The sequence below is a fragment of the Labrus mixtus genome, chromosome 18 (genome assembly GCF_963584025.1).
Source record: "Labrus mixtus chromosome 18, fLabMix1.1, whole genome shotgun sequence".
Taxonomy (NCBI): domain Eukaryota; kingdom Metazoa; phylum Chordata; class Actinopteri; order Labriformes; family Labridae; genus Labrus; species Labrus mixtus.
Genome location: NC_083629.1, coordinates 10,475,585 through 10,500,944, shown reverse-complemented (window position 1 = coordinate 10,500,944; position 25,360 = coordinate 10,475,585). Strand labels below are relative to the sequence as shown.

At 41.2% G+C, this 25,360-nt stretch overlaps 2 protein-coding genes across 2 annotated transcripts in view; one reads left to right on the top strand and one right to left on the bottom strand.

Annotated features, from left to right (window-relative positions):
• dlgap2a (discs, large (Drosophila) homolog-associated protein 2a) overlaps nucleotides 1-1,311 on the bottom strand; it is a 59,739-nt gene extending 58,428 nt beyond the window's left edge. The window contains exon 1 of the mRNA XM_061063061.1: nucleotides 164-1,311. Within this exon, the coding sequence (XP_060919044.1) occupies nucleotides 164-1,243 (1,080 nt within the window). The 5' untranslated portion in view covers nucleotides 1,244-1,311. The remainder of the gene's footprint in view (nucleotides 1-163) is intronic.
• Nucleotides 1-25,360, top strand: part of si:ch211-195o20.7 (cytospin-A) — a 404,502-nt gene that overhangs the window by 251,289 nt on the left and 127,853 nt on the right. The window lies entirely within an intron of this gene.

Sequence of the window (25,360 nt, the reverse complement as noted above, 5' to 3'; positions counted from 1 at the left end):
AACTATTTGTAATAAATTCTCATATTATGATAGCAATGCAATTGCCATTTACTGAAAAAACCTAATCAGCAGCTGAAGTGTTGACTGGAAAATGATGGTTCACATGGGTGCTACTGCTGGGGAGACACAAGTCCATTGACACAAAGCAAGAGGCCAAACTCACCTGTAGATAGTGACAGGGCCTGAGGTTGGGCTTGAGGTCAGTGGGCATCATGGGCTTCTCCAGGTTAAGTGAGGACTTCCTGTATGCCTCCTTGGCTTGGCTGACCGTTAGTGTTGACCAGGAGCTTCTCTTCATGAACTTTCCCTCCGGTGCCATGCTTATGCTCTCACAGGCTGAACACTTGACATCGTTGTTACTCTTGGATGTCTTTAGTGAGAGGTCTCCAGCAAGGTGGCCATGCATGGAGTCAGGGTAGCAGTGGCTGATGTGGTCCACAGGATGCCGTGACATGATGCTGGGTGTTCTGTACGTGCTGTCACTGTCAAGATTATCATCTGAACTCCACCAACCTCCTGACCGTTGCTTACCACTGCCGTCAGATTTACGTTCTTTGCTCTTGCTGCGTTTGCTGTGTTTGTGGTGGCCTTGGTGGTGGTGATGGTGGTGGTGTGAGCCGTCCCGATGGGAATCGCTTTTGGTACCGTTCATCTTGGAGGAACCTTCTAGGGAGTGTGACTTTGTGAAGAGCTTCTGTACTGAGTGGACTAAGTGGCGTATTCGCCCTGGGCTTTCATTGCGCTGCTCTGTAGTTGTGGTTGTGGTGGAGGTGCGTTGGTATTGCAGTGTGTGGAAGCCATCCCTGTGCAGCGGCATTTGCTTCTCAAATTGGTCCAGGAGGTTTGCTGGGATTCTGTTCATTTTGCCACTGCCACCGTGGGAGGAAGAACCCCCATCGTCTCGGGATTCTCTGCCGCCAGAGGTGTTGCCACCGCTGTCCCGCGAAGCGCTGCCGTAGTGCATGCGGGGGAAAGTGCTACTAGAGATTGAGTGGTCAGTAGTTGACATGGACACTGGCATCACCATGCACTCAGAGTGGATGGAGCTCCGCGGGGAACAGCGATGGTGACCATCAAGGGGGCAGCTCTCAGTGGGGCTGAGGAGGTAGGAGTGGGGCCGTGAGTTGCCATGGTGAAGGTGATGGTCCAGGGAATGGTCGCAGTCAGCAAGGCCGCAGGTGTGGGCTGAGGTGGTAGAGGTGAGCTGGAGATGGGCAGGGCGGCTGCCAGAGAGACCCTTCATGTTCCTGGGTGGAGGTGAGTAGCTGTCCTCATCGAAGTACTGCGAGGGCGACCATGAATACTGCTGGTCTGAAAAGAGAAAGAGAGACAATATTAGATCACATATATGGATTCTTCCAAGAAGGGGTTACACAGTTCATACTCAATTTCTAGGAGGATAAAGCCTGGTACAAAGGTACATGTCTTTACAAAGGTTGGTAATAATGGTTCACACTCTAAATTAGGGCTGGATGATATGCACTAAAACTCATATCTCGATATTGTTTAGCTGAATGGCAATACTCGATAAATCTATCTATATTTTTTACTTCCAAAAAATGAATAAAAGAGCTATTGAAACTGTTAATAGGCTTCCGCACTGAATGGCCTCCTTCATTGTTTAGACGTCTGTTTCTTCCTGTGTACCAACTGTGCAAAGCTGTGACAACAAATTTCCACCAGTGGGACAACAGATTGTATAGTATTGTATTGTTAATACAATCTAAGTAAGTTCGAAGACAAATCCACATGGCTTGAATGCCAAATGTGTTTTACTAATAGTCGGCTGCACAATCTCAACATGGACATGAAAAATGACAAATATAAACTAAAAACAGGTGAATTGGTTGCTCTACGGATCAAACATATGACGATATTTTAATGCAACATAAACTATATTGTATAAATGATATTATCTTACCTATATCTTGTTTGAAATTATATGGATACATCTTAAAAACTGGATGTATCACCCAGCCCTACTCTAAATCACCAATCACCACATCTTAAATTAAATCAACATATTGTACGGACAACATGTCAGTTGTCCTAATTTTTCCCCTTTCTCTTCTGGTTGTTTTGGCATACTGCTAAGGAAGACAGGGAAAACAACAAGAATGAAAGAAAGAGAAAGGCAGGCAACAGGCCTGCACACCATTTATCTAATGCAAAGTGAAATAATAGCCTATCACTCCCTGGTGCTTGTGTCATCCGTCAAATCCCTGAGGAGATATCTGTGAGGTGTATGGCCGGATAGGCGCCCTTGAAAGCTGATCAAGAAAAGCACCTGCCCTCGTTCTTTTCAGTTGGCCACGCACTCTTATACTAAAACCCAATTTGTGAGATCGGTCACTGAAGGCGGATGTCCTAACGACCTATTCCAGTGTGTTTAATTTAACCAACAACAGGCTTACTTTGTCTTCATGCCTCAATGTAATTACAATGTCCTGAGAGGATGGGGGTTAGAAATCCACATGTGACAGGGCTATATGTTATGTATGACCCCCCAAATAAGAACCTTGATCCTTTGATTTAATTGGGTTTAATGTTTTAAACTATTAACACACAATAATCCTTGACTTAAAAATGAAAATCTCCATAACAGCACTGGTTTTGTCTTTGAATAAGAGCCTATTTAGTTTGTTGATCTAACTAGAATTTTTAATAATGGGAATATGTAGTCTAATTTTGTATTATGAACTAAACACTCTGACGCAGTTGAGATTTCCTCATAACCTCAGAGTTGAATCCTGCAGTAGAAACCCTGTGTGATTATTAAGTTTTATCTCCATACTGCCTTGGTAATTATTGGGATTAAACAAACAATGCATAACCACATCCATCAGTATTTCAGCATCAATGCTATAAAGTCCCCATGAAACAGAACTTCGAGAGTATCTATCTGCCGTGTCATGACGTATTTCCAACTAAAACAGGATAGAACCAATCACAAGATAGAAGGCGGACATAATGTATGGATGAATTTGATTTGGCTCGTTAAATTCAACAAAGCTTTTTAAGTGGTCGAAAAGTAAGTAAATGCCCTATGAGGAGTGCAGGATGAGTCTTCAGACCCTTGTAACCATTGTTTACACATTTTAGAGTCTGCCATGAACTATTCTTTTTGTTATTAACCTGACCTGGAATACAGGGTAACCTCGCTGGGCTCTTGATTTAAATGTCTTTAGCTGGTAGGAAGAGCAAATGTGTGAAGGGTTAAGGATTTTTTACCTTCATCACATAATTAAAGTGGTCATTCAAATTAGTGGCAATTACTGTGAAACTGCCTGATCTGTCTCACGAGGTCTGTAAGACATACACTTCTAAGGCTTGAGACATTTACAGTGTTCTCTTTATCCTTTTTATGTAGAGTTGGTAGCCTACCAAAGTCCAGGTCTCAGAGATGAACAGCTTAATTTGCTTCAGTGGTCATGAAACAGTCGATTTCTCATGTTGATCATATTGACAAGTAGTTTCCCATTAAGTATGGATGCCTAATGAAGGTTTCCTGTTTTAACTTGATGTGTACTCTTCCATGTGATTATGTTTGTACCTGTCTGTAAAACCAGTACAAACATAAAATATCCTCTTCATTATTACATCTATAAAGCTCTAAGAAAGTCCCTAATAGTTGACAAATAGAAAGAATCTCTGAGATCATAGAATGATTTATTGTGTGGTGAGTGCATTGTGATTAAGGGTCGATGTTCCTATTTAGCATTCAAGTTGTATATAATGAATTCCATTAAACTACTTAATAATGAGGTCTAAGATCCGAACCCCTGAGGTGCAACCCTTCACTCTTGTAGACCTCCAACAGTCCAAAGAAAGAACAAATTTACATGAGGATCTCTACCTCTACGTCTTGTGCTAAATGAATCAACCCTCAAATCATACATGAAGGATAAAGGACAACACATGTCTTCTTTTCTGGAGGGGACCTGTTTCTGTGGGCTGCCAAATGCCCTTGAAAAACATAAAATGGACTACACAGAGGTTAATTCAGGGGAACTTGCTTGGCCCAGGTCAGTGCTGTTCACCGCTTGCTCATAATTGAAGCAGAAGGATGATGGTTGCCCTATTGATGGATGTGATGTTGCAATTCTGTCTGAAGTTATGTCACCGTCTTCCTCTATGGCCTTTCCCTGACAGCTGACTATTTCTTGAGGTATCTCTGGGAGCTGCGCTGAATAAATTATCTACCGGTAGAGTTATGGCATTCCCTGGGATTATACGACAGATGACAAGACTCATCCGCCCTCCATCTCTCCTTCTCATTCCTCACCTCTTCCTCTGTTGATACCAAAGTTTTGTTAAAAGGACAGAAAAGCGATTTAAAAAGTAAGTCCTACAAAAACATTTTGAAGGTGATTTTATATTAACACAACTTGGATTGAGGGAAGCAGCTTTCTTGGTGCGACTGCAACCTTCTGGCACGTCCTCTGCAAACAGGGAGACAAGTATCTGTGTGACATCTGTGGACAGGGAGAGGGCTTGTTGTTTTTACACTGATACCAGCACCTGCCATCACATTATCAGCTTGCTGGCAAGGGTGCCAACTGCTTGGATGGGCTGCTTGGATTGAAGGTCAATTGAGAAACCTGAAATTTCAGGACAACATCCAGCAGGAGGATGGGACTTTAGGAGTGTTGTGCAGTTTTAGGCACTTTAAGGCTGAATTAACTGTGCTGAGAGACCTATTACTAGTGACGTTTCTATTTTACCTGTAAGGTGCATGTTTATCAAAGAGTTTCACAAGTCTGACATGAAATTGTTTTCCTCATTTTTACTGGTTTAAGTCAGACTGCCTTCATGTTTAACTGTCATTGAGCCAGATGAATTTAAAGAAGGCTAGTTTGGAAACCACAGTAATGTTAAGCATATTTATGGACACTTTGCAGCATATGAATATGCACTGGGATCCCCGTTCTCATGTTTCATCTTTGTAATTTAGTTTGTTGTTCATTTGTTATGTGTTTTTTTATTCCATACATAAGCACCTGTAATATTTTAGTATGTTTATTCATGTTTAAAAAAAAGAGTCTCACAGGTACCTTGAGTAATATAGGAGGCTTTAAAATGCATGGGGGGGGGGGGGGGGGGGGGGGGGGGGGGGGTTGGTGCACATAGATGATAGAAATCTCTACTAATATGCATAGAGAAGGACCACCTGTAATGCAAATCAATCAGATATGTGGTAGCTTGAATTAATACTGCAGTTCTTGAAGTGTCACATCTGCGGTGTTTAGCTAGTGAGGATGTCAGCAGTGTAACCACCTGTAACCTGCTTTAATTTGAACTGTCATATTTGAAGAATATTGTCAGCGTAAGCCGAGATGTCCAGTCACGCTAATCTGATGTGATTGTGTGTCCAGACGGAGCACGAGTTTACTGTTGAACTATAAGCATGCCTGGAAATTCCTTTTTATGTATTAAGAGTGCAACACTACTGACTGAAGTATGTGGCATCTCAGCTTGTAGCCACTGGGCCCTGAAGCTGAATGTCACACTGCTTTATTTATTGTTTCTTCCCGTTTTAATCACAAGACTTGGTGTTAGACCTCAGAGAAACATTCTACTTCCACTAAAAACCGTGTGAACCATGAATACTGATTTGACACTTGGAGACTTGCTTTGTAATTGGCTATTTAAATTAGACTTTTTCTGAGGTGGCTCTACCAGACGCAGACTTTCTAAAAGCAAAAGAGGAAAGAAGTCTTCCCTTGATAAAGAAACATTTCCCTGGTAAATCTCGCTTAATACCTGAGCCAGTATCCGGCACTTTAATATTGTCCAAACCCTCTGGGCTCCACGGTGATAAACACACTTAATACCTGACTCGAGGTGTGGAGGGAAGAGAAGCGGAGTCAGAGGAAGAGGCTCATTTATTAAGGGCCTCTGTTTTGTGTTGCTGCTCTGCCTGCGTGCAGAGTGTGAATAAAGGTCGTTTTGCTCCTCTTAACACATTAGCATTTAAATAGCATTATATCTGCACTGAGTATCACTGACAGCTCCCACTCTTCCCCTGCCTCAGACCTTAACCGGAGTTGAAAACAAAGTTGAAAGATAATAAAGCGCCGGACTAGACTGAGAGATCAAAAGGCATGCGACCTTCAGACCTGCCAGCATGGCGGCTATCTGCGGCACTATTTAAGAGAGGATTAAGACAAAGACGTCTACGAGGATGAGTCCTCGTGCAGAAGTGACACATGAAAGACTTGTGTTACGCTCCCTCCAGTAAACAAAATCTGAATGACAGCGGTCGCAAGTTGGGGAATTAACAAAACACTGAACCTTTTACAAGAAGGTACCACATGAGTGGGCCTTGGGGTTCTTTGAGGTGGAAGAAGAGCATAGCCCTTCAAACCAACCACTAATTCTATCAGAATGATAGACAAGCTTAAATTGGAGTCCAAAACAAATGATCAGTAGGAGTCAAAGAACAAAGGGGTCATGGAAGGAGTCGCAAAGTGGCTGAAAGAAAAATATATTTTCAACACACACCCAAACCTGTCATTCAAAAACAAAAACACAGAAAAGCAACTGATGTTGTTGACTCTCTGGATACACACAACCAACTGAATGGAGCAGCGTTCCACCTCCCTATATCGCCTCCCAGCCCAGCTGATTGTCATCAGCCATCAGGTGAGGAGAGCATCACAGGTGCAGTCAATAGCTTCTGACGAGCAAGGAAACCAGTGACAGTGAATCTATCCATAACACTTGGGATCACAATTTTTTGTCAATTCAAAGTTTCCTGGCATCAAACACCCGTTACTGCTTTAAAGTGGTGGCTAAATAATGATACTAGTTTACTGTAAAATACCAATTATTAAGATTCCATGCTAGTTCAATAACTAATCAATACTTGAATCAATTTGTAATACATTTATGATTTATAAAATTGAATTTTATTGACAGTAGAGAATCTGTCAAATTAAAATCTTAAAGGAGATGAAAAAAAAAGCAGCGTTGAAAACTTCTCCAAAGTTCATTACAAGTCTATGCTCTTACTTTTTGTGGGAAAAAAAAATCTATATTCTTCACCTAATGTCAAAGACAGGGAAAGTATGAGTTAAGCAGCAGTGATAAAAAGTTGTATTTTTACTTCAAAACCACCTGGCCTAGGTGATACTGCAGCTTTATTTCCAACTGGCCAAAGGAAAGCCACACTCCTTAATTTCCGAGCAAAACAAATCGATAGAGCAGCTTTCTTATCCATCTCCCAAAGGTTAAATGCAGTCTCCTAAGAATTCTGTCCTTTCTTCAAAAAAATAAGAGGAAGGGGAATTGTGTCCTCAGCCCTCGGGCCAAATCAGCAATGGTCTAAGCTATTAGATGGAGAGGGAGGCAACGGATAAAGAGGCACAGTAGTAAATGTGTCAGCTTTGCAAGACTCACGGTATCTACCATAACGGCTCAAATCAAACTAAGGCTCCGGCTTACGGCTTTGGCACATATCCTGCTCACTTGTCCATCCTGGTGACAGCACAGGACGATTCATGCATACTTTACGTTTCAAGTGTGAAATTCGAGATGAAAATTAATGCAGCATTTTAGTTCTCAATGCATTTTCTCCACTAACAGAGCTATATAAAACTGCTGCAGCAATTTGGAGCCAATCACTTGCCACTAACATTTTCCCCCATTAAATATCTCAATGAGTATGACACCTGAAAGGCAGGGAAATAAAATGGATCCTTTCCTGTTTGCTGCTCTGACTGATGCTTAAGCATGAGAGGAGAAGTTTGCATCATCATTGTAGGGAACGCCCTGCTCTCTTGACCTTTTAATACAACTCATGATGTGATTTAGCGAGGAGCCATTTTTTGTTATATCTAAACCATAACAATGATTTACACTCTTGCAGAAAAGCAGCCCACACACACACACTTTTTGTGAAGCGACACATGACTTTAGAGTCCATGATTCACTTTGTCACCGGTGTTAAAACAATGAAAAACATTCTGAAAAACTGCTCTGTCACAAAGGCTGTGGTTCAAGATGTTTTTCTTTTCAAAACATCTGACTAAATGTCCCATCGCATAAACAAAGATGTCATGGTGAAGTATTGCTGCTCTACAGAGAGGGTGTGCATATCTAAGAACATGAGTTATGTCTGCATGCAGGAGAAAAGTATTTACAACTGGCAGCTGGTGTGTGTGTGGGGGGTTCTTAGATAAAGAGATGCTATTAGTTTCTTAGCATCTCTACAGTCTGAAATGCTAAAGCTTTGTTATTGGTCATTCAGTGAGCTGAAGAGCCGGAGTGACGTTTGTGCATATGTAGTTGTATTATTATAAAGTTATGTATTATGTGAATATGACAGACCACATCAGTTGTCCAATCACATTAGAGGATAAAACATTTGAACAATATCAATTTGCTGCCAATGACAGTGGAATGGTCCAGGGAAATTTGAGACAAACCAAAGAGAAAAGCCTCAGGTCAGTTGCTTGGCAAATGTTGACAGACTACCAGGCGTATTGTACACGTTATCTACTGTAGTTAATTTCTGTTTGGAGGGGCCTCGGCCCCTTGTTCACAAACTGAGACTGGTATTTACTGGTAACCGAGCTCAACTGAATGATCTGTTCCCATTGTCCAATTTAAAATAAACACTGAAGCAGTTGAAAGTCACAGAGGTGGATGATGCGTCTCCATCTCATTCCGTTAAAATACTACCTGCAACAGGCGCTGATATTCCCTTCTGCACCACAAAACGCTCATTAAGCTTACCAACACTGTGTTTGAGAAAAACATTTTGACGTGTATTTTGATTATCTAGTTTGACCAACCTCTCTTCTGTTACAATAGAGATGAAGGCTTGGCGACCTATACCAGCAAGTCATTAGGGGGAGCTCCAAATGGTTTTGTTTTTGTTTGTTTTTGCTTCACTTTTGGAGAGTTGTTGTGTTGGCCATCTTTTGATATGGTGTCACCAGATGAAGGGCATGACTACCTGTGATAGACTAGTTGTTAAGAAAGGCAACTATGATGGAGAAGTATCAGTGTCTATCTCCTCTGTTGTCCAGTTAATTCTGTTTTGAAAAAGAATATTGTATGGCAACTATAGAAAATGCCAAAGTGAAGCCTTCAAAACATGAGATCACAATCGATGTGTACTGAAAAAAGGAAATAAGGATGTATTCTCTAAGCTTCATTCGTGTTACTTTCATGAGAGTGTTGAATCTTAATTCTGAGCTCCAACATTTAAATCATTTTGAATAAGTATTGTTAATGACAATGATTTCAAGATATGCAAATGAAAGACTCATTGTGACAAGTGGCAAGTCTACACTCTCAAATCAGTGTAAAGGTTGAGCTACAATAAAATCTGTTGGAAGGGAAATCTAAATAATATTATAATAATATTAAAATATAATAATAAAACATGATCAAACCATTATGTAATCCAAATGTCTGCAAATCTGAGTCATGAAGACGTTTATTTTTCTGCAGAAAAGAGATGTAGAGAAACATTGCTGGGAGGTAACAAAAAAAAAAAAAAAAAGTCACATGCATTCTCAACTCCAACGTGCACCAATGCACACGCTCATGTTTAAGATCACAGACGTGCACACTGGCAGTAGGGGTCCGGCTGCACTAAGCTTGAGTGGCTACGCTAACACAACGAGAGTGCTGTCTGGATTTGAGAGATGGCAGCCAAAGCCCGTCCACCCCACCCCACCTCACCTCCCCACACCACCACTACCCTACTTTCACAGCAATTAATGCCTGCACCTCACCACCTTTTTTCCCAACAGGGTAGAGGTTTGCCTGCGAGTACATCGGGAGAGATTAGAGCATTGAGAAGCTAGCGGAGGTACGCTATTGTCTGCTGAGCTCTTGTAAACAACTGTTATGATTAAAGGAGTCATAAGTCTGCATGTTTGGGGAGAGTCTGGGAAGATAACAGGTACAGGAGACAGTGAAATTGTAGTGATAAAGAAGGAACAGGAACTTCAACATTACGTATGCATATTCCTAACAAAGAGCTCTGCACATAAATCCATCATGCTTAGCACTAATCTCTTGAAAAACTGATTAGGCTATTGGCAGGCTGTCCCAACAAATGACAAAAATGACATTTTTTGTTCTCTAACACCCAATTTCACCTACAGAGTAGCGAGCTGACGGCAGCCATAGTATTTAGCTGCAGAGAGATTATGGTGGCCAGATAAGGAGAAGCGGCTGAAAGTCTGAATACTTATCGTCAGCCCGCTAATGACGAAGAGCGTTATCTGCTGCGCTCAGCTCCCCGCTCTCTCTGTGCCAGTCAAAGTGGGGACGGAATGATAGGTGACAGAGAGAAATTTAACAAAGTGTCAGGATCAGCGTTCCTTGTTCCCACCAGAATGACAATACTTGAAGCTTTTTTCTGCTTCAGACCTGGCTTTCTATTTTTGTATATTGGAATTTGACAAAAAAAAAAAAAAAAAAGGACTGGATGTTAAATGTGTTTATTAGAAATCTACATCTAATCTCATGGTTATTCCATTGGTCGCAACATCTCAACAGACGCATGTTTCCAAAATGTCTCCGTATCTTTGCATCATTTAAAAGGTTCATATGTTTAAATGAATTGTCTTTTTGCCTTACTAACTCAAAATATGACCTTTTATAGGTAACTTTTTAATGTATTTTTTAGCTGGCTATGAACAGACTGAAATTAATGCTGACGCCTCTTAATGAGCAAAAGTCACCATCAATGAAAAGATTGACTATTTATGTCATTTTTATTGGATACAAAGATCTAAACACTACATAATGTACTCCATAACATATTGTAAGTCATAGCCACTTCTTCATCTTCTGTGAGTGTTTCTTTAATTCTTCTTGCCGTCCCAACCCCCTCGTCCCTTTTTTAACGATTCCCCTGTGTGAGAGGTGATTATCATCTGTTTTTGGCTAATTTATTATCTTAACCCATCCCCTTATTGATCAAATTATTTGTGTATATTTTTATTTCCAACAATGTTATTTAGTCTGTTGTGAACTTTTGATAAATTGATTTAATCAAAATTTCCCAGTAATAAAGTTTTTTTTAAAGTTTATTTTTGTATCTGTGTAAGGGCTGGAGCGAGGGGCTGAACATGACACAGAGGTTCTATTTCATTATGTCTGTGTTGGTATGCTTTGCTGCAGTGTTGTAGTACTTTGGTCCAGGACTGAGACTCAAGGCTGTTTTCTACTTGGACTTGAGCACTGATGACTCAGACTTGGACTCAGACTCGAGCATTGACTGTATTTGGAGTTGAAGGATAATAATTTTGGACTTATGGATAATGACTATTTATTGTTTTCTGTAAAAGGACCGCATAATATATATTTAGTTTAGAGTAAGGGCTGGCATGTGTGTTCCCCTGCATGCACGTTAACATGCTGTCTCTTTCACTAACAGTTCCTGACAGGATGAATAGGCACCACACATCGTGTGTGTTGCATTCAAAGATTTGCTTTCAATGTTTGTCCTGCTCTTGCTTGTGAAACAGCAAGAGCAGGGCCTGCTGCTGGCTAAGTCAAAATGCTGCCCGCTATGTCAAAATGCTAGCTGCTAGCTAAGTCAAAATGTTCATTGAGGTCATGGTGTATTTTTCAGACTCTGACTCAGTTAATGGGGTCTCAATTCTGATTTGGACAAAGGTAATGGCGTCTTGACGCAAATCTCTTGTGACTCAGACTCAGACTTGAACACTGGAGACTTGGGACTAGACCCGGACTGGAAGTTTGGTGACTTGACTACAACACTGCTTTGCTGTGTATATGCAGTTTTAAACTATGTTTAATATTAGGCCACTGATGATGCCAATCATTTTGTGTGTTTCCCAGGAGCTGTAGTGGGTTGTGGAGTTGACAATGAGAGTCTGTTCGGATGATGTCTGTCTCATTAGTGGTGGTCAACAATAAAGAGAATCATTGATCGCTAACCATTACCCTACAGAAGCCCACAGGTTACAAAATGATCCTGTCAATCTAGTTCTATGTAAACCCCCTGCCTTTCTTTTACAACAGCTAGAGAAATTGAGGAACTCTCCAACAATGCCCCTGAACAAACTCTTTGCAAATATGGTCGATTGCAAAGGCTTGCATTTACATGGTAGAATCATAAATCCTGCACAGCTACCCAGCTATGAATAAATCATGCTGAATGTGAAATTCTGCCACAGGAAAGCCCTGCGTGTGTGTGTGTGTGTGTGTGTGTGTGTGTGTGTGTGTGTGTGTGTTAGACAGAAAGAGAGTATGTCACTTCTTATGTAACAGCCAGGACTGCATTCACAGGCAACTTGTTAAAGGAGGCCTCAGAACTGTGCCCGGTTGCCGTGGCAACACGCTCTGAAGTTCCCATCCTTTTGCTGTCGATGCAGCCACTGAGGACTTCAGGACAAAATGAGAGATGATAAGATATTGTCACACTGTTATTATTTGCAGTAAGTGTCGGTCGGATGGTTTTAATTCTCAGCAGGTTGATCATCATGGCAGGACTCATGATACAGGTCCAAATCAGCTCTCAGTCCTATCACCTAACTGATTTAAAAAAACTCTAGAGCTCCTGTGAGTCCTGAAGGCATCCACAGTCTTCAGGCTGGAGAAGCCAATTGAAATCCTTTTTCCCTCTAATGTGATTCTCCTCTCTGCAGACCACAGCAGCCCAGAGAACAGAGGATGGAAGCCCGACCATAATGACTTTTAAGAGATGGAAGTGATACAGATAGTCCCGTTCAGATCCTTGTCTCTCATTTGCTTTTTCCCCAAAGTCAGCTGGAACATTAGAGGCACAAAGTCAATCAGTGTGCTGAATGATTAGTCTGGACAAAATCAGATTGGAAAATGAAGTGTACTGACACAATTTGAGGGTGGAAACAAATAGTTCTGATACAGCACTGTGTCAAATATCACTGTAATACATTACAAAAACCCACTATGTTGAGACTTGGGTTGGGAATCGGAAGGTTGCCGGACCAAATAAGGGTCTGGTTGCTGGAGAGATGCCAGGTCACTTCCAAAAAAAAAAAAAAAAAGTGGTGGTTCAGGTAAGAAGGTTGCATTTTGCTCTAGGGAGTTGAATTTAATATGGATATGTCTGACAGTGAAATGTAATTAGTGTAAGTGCCTGTCCCAGAGTTAAACCAGCCCCATGTCAGAAGTGCTGTTGAAAATTGCCTCGGTGATGTCTGAATACATAATGAAAAATATATAATTGACCAACAATACAGAAGATGCAGCACTCCATGGATTTAGTACACATGGGTGATTTCTGTAAAAAAGCTCCCCGTATACAACTTATAGAAATGTTTATGCTGGTAATGGCTAACATTACATCCAGTTGAAATGTTTTGTTGATAACTTGGGATTTTTTTAGGATCGCAAATGCTTATTGCCTCAGAGAATAAATTCCATCACAAGTTCTAAGAGCTCGAGGTGGGGTCTTCAAGGTTTGACCAACAAGCACTCAAGATCCCAAAGACAACCAGTTTAGTATAAACAACCAGAACAGTTTCACCTTTGACAAGCTGCAACCAGTACCTTTTTTATTTTGGCACAAAAAAAATTATTAATAAGAACTAATGGATGATAAAAAATGTTTCTCATTCATTTTCTACTTATAAACTGAATGATCAATTGTGTCAGTATTAGGTACTTAGTTAACTTAAGCACAGTTTTGGCACTTGCAAAAGTTGTGTTGATGTGATGAAAAAAGACATGAATGACCGTGAAACATCGAAGAAAGTGTTTAAAGTCATAATGTATTGGAAGTTTCAGAGAATTTGCCATGTTACAAGAATTATTTGTGTCTGGCCATCTGAAAATGTGGGATGAGCCCATACTGACCCGTTGTAATGAATAACTAACAGGAGGGGTGGTCCATTAACGACCTTTGAGAGATGAGAAAAATGTACCTAAACGAAAGGTCACAGAACCATGACATTTTTTTGTTTTCTGTACTTTAAAAATACAGATGCTAATTTACACTTTACTATAAGAATATTTTTTACAAAGAACGTTAAAAAAAAAGAAAAGATTATGTTAGGTAAGCTGATATCACAAAGCAGATGATCGTAAAAGCAACTCATACACCACTTTTAAACGGGTGCTCCGCTCCTGAACAAGTTCTGATGATGCTGTTATTTCAGATACGTAAACTCACACTGCCTTGATCATTGACATTTGTGGAAATGCACTCGTGAGGGAGCTTGCTGGCTGTTGTTTGCCTCCCCAGGCACTCACTTCAACCATATTATTCTCATAATAACTCAGTGAAGGAGAACTGACTTACCCCTCCTCCCCAAACCCCCTAAGATCCAGCACAAGTAGCTCTAATGGGATAAAAGGAGATGTAAAAAAAAAAAAAACATGGGATGAGGCTTTGAGAACTGGATCAGATTTGAAGCAGCTGTCACTGGCTGTTTGATGCTCAAATATACGGCAGAAACAAAGACGGAAAGCTGTTAGCAAATATGAACTCTGGATATTGTCATCAGGGTCAGTCAGGTCTGGACATTGTGGGGACATTTTCATGTAACACTCAGCCGGAGACATCTCTCTGGGTCAGTAAAGTCCCCAGGCATGAGGAAAAGAGTATTGAGCAGCCAAACTCTAGAACACCAACATCATCATCAACAACTTAACGCCCACTTACTCTGTACGAATGGTTCAGATAAATAGCTGCTCTATTCACATATTTTTTATATTTAGTTCTTAACGAATTCAAATAATGGACATAACAACCATGATATCACCCACTAAGTTTTTTTTCAAGCCTGGAGTTCGGCATTTGGCAGTTGCCATGTCAGTTTTCTGCAGTCATAAGTTGCCATATTGGATGAGAGTGTAGCCCTAGAGAGAAGCAAGCCGATGTAAAATGCCAAGTTGTCAAAGCTGTGCAGTCTATGCCCTTGGCTACCTCACTGGTGAATGATCCAGTTAACCGTTACATTTCCACAGAGTCAGATTCTGTTTGTGGTGGTTAGTGACCAGAGTTGTTAACTTATTGGACTGTGAAAAAAGAGAGCTTGTTGAACGTAGATGAAGAAAGTGACACTACTGGGTAACTTCAAATAACTGGTCTCATCATAGCCATGGAAAGCAATTATCTCTGTGGGTGAAGGCATACCACAATCCACATACCCAGGCACTGGATGCCACAAAAGATTTGGCCAGGTATGGAAAATGCAGTATACTTATGCTGATAAGTGCTAAAATATCACAATAATACAAAATATTTACTCACTGAAAAGACTGGAGAACAGACTTCATGGACCACCACATAGCAAAGCAATAGCATCCAATATTTTGCATGAAGCACATCACAAAAATGCACCAACATCACATACTTGGTGGCAAATTTAAATATACTGACTGAATTAGCTGAAGGGACACCTAGCAGACAATTTGCATAATCAACCTCTCACTCAAAGCAGCCTTGCCCAAGTTATGCAGAACTTGGCATTATTTCCTGGATTTGGGCGGCCTTTTTTGTATGAGGCCTTAAGCATGTTTATTTCTGCTGCAAGGTTGGGCATTGAATATGGGGCTCGGTTGGAAATGGGATGTGTTTGGTGGAAACTAGTGCTAGTTCTGTTTTTCTACTTTCACATTGTTTTCATTTCTCAGTGCTGGAGGATGTTGCTTGCTTTGCACATTTTAGCCCCTTGCAGGTAATGGCTGAACATGTTCAGGAGTGAATTGCATATCTCAAGGGGAGCAAAACAAACACAAGAAACAGAGAAAACATATCAAACACAAGTGTTGAGATGATTGGTGACAAGCTAAACATGTTTCCTATTTTCTGCTGATATCACTACTTCCAACCGTTTTCATTCTCTGGGGCCCAAAGACTGAACGTTATCGACAAGCCATTTTTGGAATCTCTGCTAGGTGAGCAGAAGTAATTCATAGCTTGAGACAGGTTGGCACCATGTTTATTGTGCAGGAATCTGTGTGCTGTCAGATGGGGAGTCTGTCTGAAGAAGAGAGGCAGACACAGGGGAAAAAATGGCAAAGAGAGGTCGTTTTTTTTTTGGTTAAAGAGTGGAAGGTTTTGTCAGGAACACTCCCTTTGACTTGGATGTACAATTTGACTGAGTCATTCAATAGGACTGTGGAGATTTTATTGATCTCATTTCAGTCAGACAACTCACGTTTGTAACGTTTAAAATATTTATGGCAGCAGGAACAAAGTTTGTATTTTGCGTCTAGGCTCCGACCTAATCACTCCTCACATTTCTAATTTACATGCAGAAATTTGAGAAGTGATGGGATGATATCTTAAACTGCCCAGTCGGAAAATCTACAGGTGGATGCTGGTGCAGGTCAGAACTGGTAATTAAAGAACAGAGGGAGAGACCTGAAATTTTGCAGCTTAAAGGGGCTATATGTAACTTTCAAAAATACTGCGTTTGTAGCGACACCGCATGGCCGTTAGGCGAACTGCACCAGTAACCTGTTGCTCACTCTCCCTCGCGTGCTCGTCATATGTGCTCGTACGTACACAAACAAGCATCATCATCAGCCGCAAAACACTGGATATTTACCAGCATAATGTTAAAGAGCCCATATTCTGCCCTTTTTGTGGTTCGTATATTTAATCTATGTACCTACTTTTGTACGTTCACAATAGCTAAAGTCCGAAAAAAGTGTCTGTTTTCATGTACTGCTCCTCCTTGCTCCCTCTACGCTCTGTTGAGCCCCCACTGTTAGACCCCACGTGGGCCAAGTCTGCTCTGATTGGTCTGCCGATCCGCTCTGTCGTTATTGGTCAGTTGCTCAGCACGGTTCTCGGAAATGTCCCGCCTCTTTTACCATATTGGGAATGCAGCCACTGGCTCCGTCCGAGGGGAGCATAAACATTAGCACCTTAGCACTACTGCGCTACCGCAGGCTACGACATATCGTGGGCGTGCTACAGAAGTTAACGGGCGTGCAACATGAGCTGCTGGGCTTGCCACAACGAGCCAATGGGCTTAGATCAGTGATCTCACACTGACAATGACGTCGGACTGACACATTTTTATCGAGGGGGGCTAGAACCGAGTGTTACATGCAGCTAATGCTACAGCTAACAGGAGGACGTAAGAGAAGCCTAGAAGACTTTGAATTTTTGCACATAGATGTGCCTAAACATGCACAGGACACTTGAACAACACACTAAAGAGCATATAAAACCAGAAAAAGCATAATATGGGACCTTTAACAGAGGAGGTAAGTGGTCATACACATGTGAAAGTCTGTGAAGGAGTCTGTGTGTCTGTATTCATTCTCCATCCTACAAACGACAGTCTCTGCTGGCACTGGCTGAGAGCAGGAGTGTGTGATGAGTTTGTCCGCCTTTGAGAGCTCCTAGGGCGGATAGAAGAGTGTGGAAGACGGCCTCTGGCTGTGGAGGTGAAGACCGGGAGTGTGTGATGAGTTTGTACTGTTGATCTCTGTAAGCGGAGCGGAGTGAGGAGGACGTTGAGAACGTGCATAAAATGTCACTTGCTGGAGCTTTCACGGAAAATACGACCCAGGGGAAACTTTTTATACAGGCAACACAGATAGACAGTGAACATCTACTTTTTCACATCAGTTAACCGTTCGCTTATTAATGGGCGAAAAAAAATCGATTTATACATAAAAAAAGTTACATATAGAACCTTTAAATAGACAGTTAATGGAAAGGAGGTGTTCTCAGGTGATTGTTAAGAATAAGTCATGTCATGTGTGAAATCACTGCAGCTCAAGTTGACTGCCTGAAATAGCTTACAGGTGTCGTCTCAAATATCCAAATCTCTACTCTTGGGGAGACTCTTTGCGGCAGAAAAATATAAATAATAGCAAATAGAACACGACAGGTTAAATTGTTAATATGCAGAAAATCTAAAACATGTTTTTACGTTTCCAAAGAAGCTCAAAAAGTCCCATTTATGAGATGTTGATGTATATATCAATAGAGAAAAATGACTCAAGATTGAGCAGAAGTTCATCATTTCTCTAACACAAATCTCTGACACAATTGCTTTTAAGGCAATTAGAACCTCGACAACAGCAACTATCCATCCCTTTAACCAGGCACCCTTTAAACACGTCTCCTCCTTTATTTTCCGTGCTGCAGGTTGCTTAGAAACAAAGCTTAAGCACATCACAGTCAGGGACCAGAGTGTTTCTCTTTGCCCGAGGCCACACATGGTGCATAGGGAGATGTAACAGTGGTACAGCCACTAGGTGTTTCCCAGTCTGAATTTCCAGAGTCAATATGTCTTACAGGGCCCAGAGTTGTCATACCCAGCTCTGTGTCTTAGGTTATGTTTTAATTTCTACTGTTTTGGGTCAAAAACCTCTCCTCTCATTTCAGATCCTTCACTTCCTGCCCTCATGTGTTTCTCACCTGTGTGACTGTCTGCCCCGACCCTGATTGTTCCCAGCTGCATCTCGTTGTCTTCCCCCTCACCTCAGTATTTAGTCTGTGGCTTCCCTTCCTTCTGTGCCAGTTCGTCTTTGACATCCGTGTGAAGCGCACAAGCCTTTTGTTTCCTCTTGGATCACTTTTTTGGATTATGTGTGCTTGAAAGAAGTAAAGACAGTTTTTTTCCCCTAACCAAAGACTGTGTTTTGAGTTGTGCTTTTGAGCTCAATTACCCGTAGTTCTGTTACAAGAGTTCACTTTGAATACACTTGTCATGAAATCTGCCTCACTTTATCAATTTCCTTAGGGTGGCTGTAAAAGTGCAGTTACCCTTGAAACTGAAAGGCTATGGCTTGAAAATGAAAATCTGAAGGCTCCATCTTGGCTTGAAGCCTAATTTATAAATATGTTGCCAAAATGATGAGTCAACTGAAGATAAGTAGGCTTACTTTTGACATTTTGAAAACCTATGTATGACAAAAAAATATTTAAACTCAAGAGTTTCTCACAACTGTTTTTGATCATGTTGGCAGGTTCACTCCATACTACCTCACTCTCACTATAAACTTCGAGGTGACCGAGCCTTTGCGGTCAAGTGCCTGCCATCAGGGGCCATTGATTTAGACACTGTCAAAATAAAAGAGCAACTTTGTGTGAATGTATTTCTCCTGATGTGTTTGTGTTGAACAGTGCTTAAAAAAAATGACAGATTCTGCTCTGCACAAAATAAAAGAAACATCCAAACATTACTGCTTACAGTAGCAATAGATACACACTATAAAATACCATGTTAACATGTTGATGCTTCTATTCCACAGGAGGAATATTTCCATATTAATTGGTATGGATAGAGAAATGTCACAACGTCTTGGTGGTCTGTTTCTTGACCAAAATCAATTAGAGTCCCTTTGATATTCCATCAACTCTAATCTCCATATCCAATAAGGCAAGCCCTGGAGGGTAACATCTGCATTGTTGCGTCACACTGCCTCCTGATTGGTCTCTAATGCTTGTCCTTGAGGCCTGAGCTTTGCAACCCTCCTACAGTATAATATGATGTGTACGCATGATGCAAACAAATGAGCCCACAGCTATTACTCCACTACAAACCTAGATGATCATAATTGAAAGAAGAGCAAAACAATTTGATTAATGTAGCTTGTTCATCCTCCTTGACTACATCTTTTTTTCTTCTTCTCATCAGGGAGATTACACAAGTCTGGGAAAACACAAATTACAAAGTATTCAATATTTGCAGGTGTAATTCAAAATCAACAAAGTGTTGCATGCTGCAAGTCTACGTGTGTGATCCTGGTGCAAATGAGAAAACTGCTGAGAAGTCTCACATCACTTGGTGTTCAGAGAAGGAAACATGGAGGACAGGTGGAGCCAAAGAAGAAGACAAATGAACACAGGACAAGGTGAGAGAAGGCGAAGCATGCAGCAAGGCATACTTATGATGGATTAAAGCTGTTTTGCATGAGTTAACGAGGAATATATAAAACATGCTGGGAATCTGTTTCACCCAATGGTTGATTTAATACGATTTAATACCTAATTATGTTTCGCTTGTCATACTTGGTGCCTGAACGTGACCAATGAGAGGTGGAGATTTAATTGACGCTTGTCCCCTTTGTTCAGCTCTCTGCTAATAACATGGGGTTCGTCAATCTGATAAAGGCAATAGATAATTACTCATTACCTTGAGTTATTAATGTTGTGTACTTTGAGTGAGCGCAGGGCATCACTCACCAGGTTATACCAGGCTGCTTAGTGGGAGAAGGTGATCCCACAAAGAATTAGGAGGGATGATTTTGTCAACACAAGATTACATATGCACAAGGGGAAGTGGCAGACGAGGTCCACAGAGCTGCAGTATATGAGGTTATAAAGTTAAATGGTTCTGAGGCTAATTAAAGTGTTTATGGGTTTTCCCATAAGCTTGAAGACATACTTCTGGGTCATCAAATACTGTGTGTGTGTGTGTGTGTGGACTGGGTCAATAGCAAAGGTCAGTATGTGTTGACCTTTCCTGCTTGTGTTATTATTGATTCCCTCACTTCACAATGAAAAATCTTGATTTAAAAAATGTTTTTTTTTTTATCGCCTACACAGCAGTTATATTTGCCAGTATAATTTAGTTGTTGGTTATGGATGACCAGTAAAGGTTGTATACCTCTTTGTTGAAGTTAGAGGTCAAACTTTTAAAATCAGCCGTGCCCTGTGAATGATTCTCACTTACAGAAGGTTTATTTTTTTGGCAAATGACACCAAGCTTTGATCTGTATATTTAAGATCAAAACTTGTCATTTCTGTTTTCAACGTCTTTATTCCGTTCTTTTCTGATCTCTCATTTCAAACCAGTTTTTGAGTTTGATTTGTATTTTTACTGTTGGTCCGTCAACATGACAGTGCCTTCAGCCATGCTAGACTTGAATGAATCACATACATACCTCAGCATGACAACATACTCACAATGACAAAGCTAGTGTGATTGGCAGGTACGATGTTAACCTTGTTTACCTTCTAACAGGAAAGCTGTTAGTTAATTAGTTTATTGTAAATGTATATTCGGAAGACAAAATGATGAGGATATGTTGCTCTAGAAATGAGTGTTTCATGAAAATCCATCCTATCGGTTGTTAATCAAAACTACAAAAATGGACCGCCTGATGGTGCTAAAAATAAAATAAAGGGAACACAGAAGTCATCTGGATAAATCCACTGGATCCCTTGAATGTCTGAGACAAATTTCATTGCAATACATGAACAGTATGAGATAGTTGAAGCAAACGCATTGTTTTGACCTACGGACTGCTCATCTGAATGATGTTCTGAGATTGGACGGACTCAACAATTGACTGACAAAGCCATTAACAAGGAAATTAAAGTTACTTACAACAATAGTAGAAGCCAAAATGCACAATCCATTAGCTCTTTTATGTATAACAGAAACACAAGCTGTTGTCCCTGCAGCCTCGCAGCTTGTGTCCTCCCTCACACAAAAACACATTTTCATTCTATGTAGCAACCTCTGTGAATCTCACAGCAACTAGAAAAAGAGAGTAAAAGATCCATCCTCCATCCATACAGAAGGTCTCATCCAACCATCAAGTTGCGCTGCTGATGCTCACTTGTTTCACCTCGTAAGCTGGCCAGATAAAGTGGATGTGCAAGGGAGGTGTGAAGAGTTTAGAGAGGTCTTCTGGGTGCCACAAGGAAAGAACACAGGTTGCATTACCTGTGCAGAAGTGCCCTTACAGCCCACAGTGATGGATTGTTTGGGTTTTCGAATGAACGTTAAGTGGGACTGGCTGTCAGGGTGTGCAGTGTTCAAGAGTAAACTCAGAATAAGTATAGTGAAAGCACTTCAGGTTGGCTCAAAGGTAGTGACCCTGCTGCTACAAAATTGGCATATTATTAGAATGTCACTGCTGCCTGACTCATTTTGAATTCACAAATATGCAAAGCAGGTGTCATTCTAACTCCACATCATTGTTGACAGTTAATCCAAGACCTCTCGGCCTGAATAATGTGACTAATGTGTAAGAAAGCAACAGGCTGTATTAGATTTCAGTAAAACACATGTGATGGAGGGTTATGAGCGTTGGCACACATCCATCATGCTCAGCCGCACGGCCCTGCTTCCTGCCTCAAAGATTAACCCAAAGTGACCCGCACAGAGGCTGCGCGAGGGATTAATGTTTCCTGAGGTTCACACTGAAAGGCGTCCTGATGGAGACCCTTTAGGAAGTGAGGGGGGGGGGGCTTTAGGGCGAGGGCAAAGCACACACCATTAACCCCCTCTGATCTTGGATTATTGCCACATCAGGCTGACGCTGGTTATCACACACAAACCCGATTAAAAAAAAAAAAAGGGCCGGGTATTGTGTCCGGAGGTTAGCTTACAACAGGAGATGCTGTGATTGGACACAGTCTTTGACAATAAAAGGCTGAGGCCATTCTTTTCACAAACAATGAGTGAATTTCCCCTGACAAAGACACCGATTTGAAGCAATCTGCAACTTCGACATTACCATCAGCCCATATTCAATCCTGACGCTAGCCCATCTTCCCGGAATTTCTAAATTGCATCACCAATAAATCATTTCTAAACAAAGACTTCTTCACAACTTTTGTGTGAAGAGAAATCCCTCATGGATGATTCAAATGTTCCCTGGTGGGGGTCAGGGAAAGAACAGAGACACAAAAGTGCGGTTTTGTCATAATTGTCGCCGAAAACAATGACAGTCCCCTCAAGCAGTTCCTGCTGTGAGAATTATTCCTCTCACTTTTATTTATGCTCTTTGAGTGTGTGTGTGTCCTCTTGGAAAAAAAAACAAGGGTGGAGGAGCATGAGATTAGTTTTATTTTTAGCATTGAAAAGTGTGTCTGCAGCTCGAAGACTGCACCTCACAGGCGTGCAGACACAACTGTGGATATGAGCTAGTGTTAAATAGATTTTAAGTTTAAGTGCTGCAAGGTGCTCATCAGAAAAATTGAGCCAAGACAATGAGAAAACAAGAGACTGCAATCAGTTTATTCTACTGAATTATTACCTAACATTTGCAGGATTCCGTTTTGTTCGAGCCATAATTGCAATTTCTTTCATCAGCTGCGTTCCTACCTTAACTTCCGCTAAGCATATGTGTCGCTTTCAAGTCTCAGACTGACTGGAGGCAATGAATTCTGGGCCGGTGGGAAATCTGTCAGACTATCTCCACTCACTTGTGTTCACCCAAGTTGCACCGAGGTTAATAGCTAATAGAGGTGCACATAGCGTGGTCACTTAAGTACTGCACCCCAAGTTCCAGCGTAGTTTCCAAAAAACGCATCCTTATTAAAAACAATGTATTTTATACAATAAGGGGAATCTTATTGAGATGTGGGGTCACCCGGCCTATCATTAGGAAATGCAAGGTTAGAATAGAGAAAAGAAGATGAGAAAAATAAACCGTATTTCCTTCAGGCTGCATGCTTTCAAGAATCCAATGTCTTCTCCCAGCGCTGCTGAGCCAAATGTCTGTCTAAATGAAGAGGTGGCAGAGCATGATAATGTGATTTTGGTGCAGGCACATGCACTAGAGAGGAATAAAACAGAGTGAAAGGTAGAGTTTGGAAAGAAAACGAGAACATCCTTGAATCCAGTAACTAAGTAACAAAATATAACCCCAAATGTTCCACTGTAGGATGTTTTCTGTATTCATTATCTCCACCGTCACGGTGATTCAGTATCACTGAAAGACTGCACGGCTGTCATACAGCGCAGAGGACTGAGTCCACCTCTTACGTAAAGGGATTGTGCCTCACTGCGACCTCAAGCTGTTTGTGCTTATCAACTTGTAAACAATGCAACACAATAAACTGATGAGCCCTATGCCATCACGCTGCAGCCCATCTTGTTTTATGAGCTACTTTGCTAACACAATGTCAATGACGTCAGCTCTTTTTGAATGAAAAATAATCGACCCATCACTCCCCCCTCCCTGCAAAATCCTACCCAAATAAAACAGCAGGGAAAAAAAGGGGGGACAATTGTTCCAGCAGGAGGTGTTAGAGGTGGAACATTGTGTGGAAGATTCAGAAGGGTGAAAAAAGGAGTGTTCATGATTCACCCAAGCTGGAGCCTGACAGTGGCTATCAGTCTTATCCCAGAGAAGAAAAAAAAAACATTCTACTGAGTGTAAAGAGTCTAAACATAGCAACAGGGTGCTGCAAGCCAGTGCATCATCTGATAACTCCGGCCCTGTCTAACGCTTGGCTACTCAAGCAGTGTATCTGCAGAGACTTCATGAATAAAAGTGCGGCAATAAACTTTGATTATAATCAAAAAACCCATCCAGCGCTTAAACATGACGAGTTCGCAGTGCGGGTGTATAATCACCAGAATCTCTAAGGTGCAATCATTTTGAAGAGCAATGATTTGATTCTTTGGTGCGTCATATACATGAGGCCAATGATCATATAGAATACGGTCCACCATAGGAAAGCAGTCAGCACAGGAACGATGTGAAATGATGACTTCTTTGACTCAGCGAGGGAATTTTACGAGTCGTATTACAGTAATTGGTTCCTGTTGTTGCAAAAAATTGGAAAGGTTCATGCCTGGCTGGGTGGAACAAACTGGAGGGAAATTCCCACCTTTGCCCCTGAGTGTGTGTTCAAAGAAGGGAATGGAAGAGAAAGAGGTGGTAGAAGAGGGAGATAGTGAGAGGTTCCCTGAGGCTGGCTTTTTGGGTTTTAATTAGGAGCTCAGAAGAAAGAGGCAGCGCCCAGAGGGAGAAGACCTCCGCACCGATGACCACAGCGGTGTGAAGCGGTGGACACGCTCATATTTAGAGGAGGACAAAGGCAGGACAGATGGAAGGAAAGAGAGAGAGAATACCCTCTGATCAGCAAGCTGCTGTCTTCACTATTGTGTCTGCTTTATTTAAAACGACTTGAACAGATTCTTTTGGTTTTAACGTTCTGAAGACCTCCGTGGGTGTTATTCTGTTTTCTCATTTTTTATAATTAGACAGCAGTGAGAAAATTCCAGCAATTAATTGAATGGTAAGTTGCCATCTTTAGTTACATAATGCAGTGATAAAATGTCTAAACTAAGACTGAGAGAAATAGAAACAGGAAAAGGGAGAACAGGCAAGAGGGCCAGACAGACAGGCTGCATACAGGATATAATAAGTATGAGAGACTAGAACCTCATTAAACATAATTTTACTACCTGGATCTAAATGTTAACAGTCAATTACAGTTGACACTGAATTTTTGCATTGTTTAACATTGTTTTCATATTGGTCATCATACTTGAATCACTATCTTAACCCTGAATATTATACCAGTAAAATACAATAATACCTCAGACCATACAGTTAATCTTTACAGACAACTACCTTATGACAAACATTTCACTTTTTTTTACTGTTCCTCTCAGCTGTTTTCATTTAGTATTATACATTAGAAATTATAATAACAGGG